This window comes from Pempheris klunzingeri, chromosome 6 (genome assembly GCF_042242105.1).
Source record: "Pempheris klunzingeri isolate RE-2024b chromosome 6, fPemKlu1.hap1, whole genome shotgun sequence".
Taxonomy (NCBI): domain Eukaryota; kingdom Metazoa; phylum Chordata; class Actinopteri; order Acropomatiformes; family Pempheridae; genus Pempheris; species Pempheris klunzingeri.
Window position 1 is genome coordinate 7,725,951 of NC_092017.1, and position 4,234 is coordinate 7,730,184.

General features: G+C 45.3%; 1 protein-coding gene across 1 annotated transcript; it reads left to right on the forward strand.

Annotated features, from left to right (window-relative positions):
* Positions 1–200: 200 nt before the first annotated feature.
* Positions 201–4,004, forward strand: spata18 (spermatogenesis associated 18). The gene is made up of 12 exons (XM_070832856.1): positions 201–287; positions 987–1,092; positions 1,202–1,317; positions 1,513–1,631; positions 1,887–1,982; positions 2,066–2,200; positions 2,323–2,554; positions 2,727–2,885; positions 2,995–3,170; positions 3,381–3,504; positions 3,623–3,691; positions 3,948–4,004. Exons 1-12 carry the CDS (start codon positions 201–203, stop codon positions 4,002–4,004), a joined length of 1,476 nt encoding a protein of 491 aa, XP_070688957.1.
* The last annotated feature ends 230 nt before the right edge of the window (positions 4,005–4,234 follow it).

Consider the following 4,234-nt stretch of genomic DNA (forward strand, 5'->3'; position numbering starts at 1 on the left):
TCACTGAGGCTCAGTGTCGTTTGACAGTGTGACATTACAGTCGAGTGACCTGCAGAGGAGCAGAGGAACCTGGTCTGGTTGTCGGCTCTCTCGGTTGCTACAACTTGAGGCTGTGCTTCGTAGGTGGAGAGAGCTGTCAGGACGTCGTCCCCTCCCCTGGGGCATTTTAAACCCTTCAAAGCTAGCTATTACGGACGGACATGGCCGACACTTTGAGGAGGCTGACCCATACATCCTCCTTCAGCGTCTTACAGGACAAGCTCGAGAGCTGGCACAAAGACTACCATGTAAGTTCATCAATAAGTCACGACCGACCTAAATCTGACCAAAGCACTTCATCAGTTAGCAGCAGCTAGTTATCTCATCAATGAAGCAAGCGTCTGTGGCTAAAGGCTGCATGTTTATACACTTTAAAGTTTTAGCCATGCAGATAGCATTACCCTTCTTTTCTAAAAAGTGTAAATTAATTTGTTTACTGCTGTCGACTGAGGATTTTTCTCATTACCTCCCGTTTTTTTTTACTCATTATTATTTTAGTTATGAAAGTTATGCACTTGAACTCATTTGGTTGGGGATGCATTGAATCATTTAAAACATTACAGTGGAGGAATGCACTTGTTTAGATTACATTGATTTCCCGGTTGAGTTTGGTTGCTATGGACGCCCGTCGCCATGGATACTGTCGGACTATTCCGAAGATCTTTTACTTCCTCGTTAAGATGGTTCACGTCCTGTTACTTCCTGTAGAGATCCGCCAGGTGGCTGCACCGGAAGAGAGCGACCGGAAGTGATTTGTTTGAACTTTGAATACACTTACTACTTGCAGGTTGAAGTAAAAAAAACCTTTTTAACAGTCATAATAAAGAATTCCCCCTTAACAACATTATATATTTAGATACCAGATAATAGCTCAACAGAAAAAGCATGCCATACATGATGTCTAGAGTTAACATGGCTCTTGTTTTGGCTTGGTTTTGCCTTCCCAGGTTATTTCCTGTGACCAGAATCTAAACAGATGTTGTGAGCTAATTGAGCTAACCGCCAAGATCCAGGGCCAACTGTTCGCCATCCTCAACCTCACAGCTTCTGAAGGTAGGCTTTATAATTGCAGTATCTGACTTTGTTTAGATTTACAAAGCATCAACCAGGTTGCAATCAGTCATTAACTATTCAACACACTGTTTTTATACGTATGAATCAGGTGGACACTATGCTGGAGTGGACACTCTCAAAATGCGCCTGCTGCCGTGGCTTGGAACCTGTTTTTCAATGACGAGGCCCTCAGTCACCGATGACACCAGTCTACAGCTCATCCAGGTGACGAGCTCTGTTACTGGGCTTCATGACACAGAGTGTCTAAATCCATCAAAATTAATGCAATCCAGTGTAAAACTGCTCCATTAAACAGAAAATACAAGTATTTCAGCCAAATACAGCCATTTCTTGTATTATGGCCACCTGGTGTTGTCACTGTATATCACTTTGTACTGTACCATTATTTGTTATTATCAGGAGTCAGTGGAAAAGGACAGGAGGATCAGGGAGCTCTCTGCCTCCCGTGACAGTGACATGCTGAAGATGGACACTCAGCTGTGCTCCACTCGCCTGCAGTTGGACTCGGTCAGAGCAGAGTGAGTCTAAGAGACATCAGACAGTACAAGTAGAGCAATGGGCCGCAGCCAGCCAGAGCTCCTGGCTCGACTTGCATGGCTTGTGTTCTGATGTAGTTTGGATAGCTGAAAAATTCTACAGATACAAGTCCACAGACAAGGGGATGCACATAGAGGTTGCTTGCTTGTTAGGGTCAGGGTTTGTTTCCACTTTTGCCCTCTCACTTTGATTAGACATACTGAAATACATGAAACATACTATTTTTCTTTTAACAGATTGGTTGATGCTCAGAAGGAACTGGATGAGACAAAGAGCAAATCAGCAACCACTCTGCTGGCCACTGAAGATGAAGTATTACAGCTGAAAGCAGAGTGAGTGATACATATATACTGTTTTTTAAAAGCAATAAACAGTATTTACTCCTCTGTTGACCTGAAGTGTGTCTGTCTTTCAGTTTGCGATCTTCACATGAGCAGGTGGAGATTTATAAGAGGAAGCTGGATGCTCTTGATGACTATGAGCGTCAGATCCGCTTGCTGAGAGATGAAGTGGCCTACCTGAGCACAGAGAAGGCCGTGCTGCAGGAGAGGTACACCTGCACCCCCCCCACACACACAATGCAAATGCTGTATATGCACAAACAGACGCCTCGACAATGACGTCTCAGGTGATGGTGCAGCTTTCACGTGTTTCTCTTTCCGTCTCCCTCAGGTTGGCGAGAAGTCGTTCTCCGAGCCCCTTGCCCAGGCTCAGTCGCTCCTCCAGCCCCTTGAGGAGCGAGTCTCCCACCAGAGCTCAGCTCACTAACTCCTCCCGCCACGCACGCCTCGTGTCACGCTTCAGTGACCTGTATGCTGTGGAGCGTCTGGAGGCCCAGAACCTTCTTCGTCGCTACATTGCTGATTTAGAGATGGTCCAGAAGATCATCTTCATTGCTGTTGTGGTATGAATGTAATAATATACCCTTTTAGAGTAGTGTGCAGAGACAGTGAGTGCCGAATCTGTTTATTTGGCCTGCATAGCTTCCTGATTTAATCAGAGCTGTATATGATTGGCCGGTCTAAGAAGCATTTGACTTTGTAGTCTTTTTAATGCCTTCTTACATCACGTCTCAGGAATCCTTCAAGACAGCAAAACTGGCTTACCGTCAGTTCAAGCTGCGCGTGAGAAAGACGTTGTCCCCATCCCACTTTGGGCCAGAGAGCCTAGAGGATGCAGCTGTGGACTACATCGTCAGAAACCTGGACCTGTATGACGTTCAGGCCAGCATCAATGTAGGACAAAATACTTCTCTTATGTGTCCTCTGCAGCATTTATGAGCAAATGAATGAAGTTTGATGCTGAAAAATGCAGCGTATCCGACTGTGTGTTTCATCTCCCCAGGATGTGATCAACGCCATGAATGTGAACCCTCGGATCTCGTTCCCGCCAGAGGTGGACTTTGTCCTCATCAGTGCCTTGATCAGGGACTCATGCAGGGTGGCCTTTGCCATGCAGACACTGGACCCCCCGCTTGACTTAGCTTTTGCCAGCGATGGAGAACTTTTCAGCGACAACAAGTCAGTCCTTTGTGCAGCGCTGTGTACAGATTTTGTATCAGGGCGGCACAAAGTTTACCTTCTGAACTGCAGCATCACTTATCGCTGTCACTGTTATTTGCTGTTTCTCCAGTAGATGTCACCCTCAACACTTCAGATGGTGCTCACACACATAAATACTCACAGCTGTCTCTCTCTCTCTGTGTCCCCCACCTCCCCCCTGCCTGACAGGTATCGTCGTAGCTATGATTCTGAGTTCACTGCTCCTCTGGTGACGCACCATGTGTGGCCAGCCTTGGTGGAAGGAGATGATGTGGTGGTGAAGGGCGAGGCTGTGACTAGAAGAGGAGCTCTGGTACTGACCTTATAATACTTCAAAAATGTCATAACTGATTAAAAAGTTTTGCTCTCTAGAGAATAATGCAAGAGCACAAAAGCACATGGAAAGGCTCATACGCTTACTGTTTTTGCAGTGGAGTCGAAACCGGAGCAGGAGTTCCAGCCCAGTGCGCTCTCGCTCTCTCAGCCCATCTCGCAGTCTTGTAAGTCTCTATAATATTTGACAGCCAGATAGTCACCACTTGGATTTTCTTCACAAAGTGGGTTTATGTCCTTGTGTTGAGTTTAACATTGCTCCGCTACTCATAAACCTCAGCTTCATTTCACTCTTTCCACTAACATGCATGCACACTTCCGGCCGTAAGGGTATGAACTTCAAAATCTGAGCTTTATTTATTTAGATACTTAGATTTCAATTTGACTCAGAAGTAATATAATCAACATGATTATCTTTTTCAGGCATTTAACAGCAAAAGAAGCCTGTCGCCTCAACGTCTCAGAGCTAGCTGCCTGTGAACTTTGGCCCCTCTGCCAACAGGAATTTACACCTGTACTCCATGTCAGTGAAATAAAGTTTGAGGTATTATCACTTCTGATTTCACCCTTATGGATGAACATGTGCTTCCACCAAATACCACAATGCAATCCTTAGATACTGCACCATCCAAAGAGTTTACACTGTTGGAGGGGGTTTAAAGAACTATTTATAGTAACTATTGTAGAGATCAGTTCATCATTGATACAGC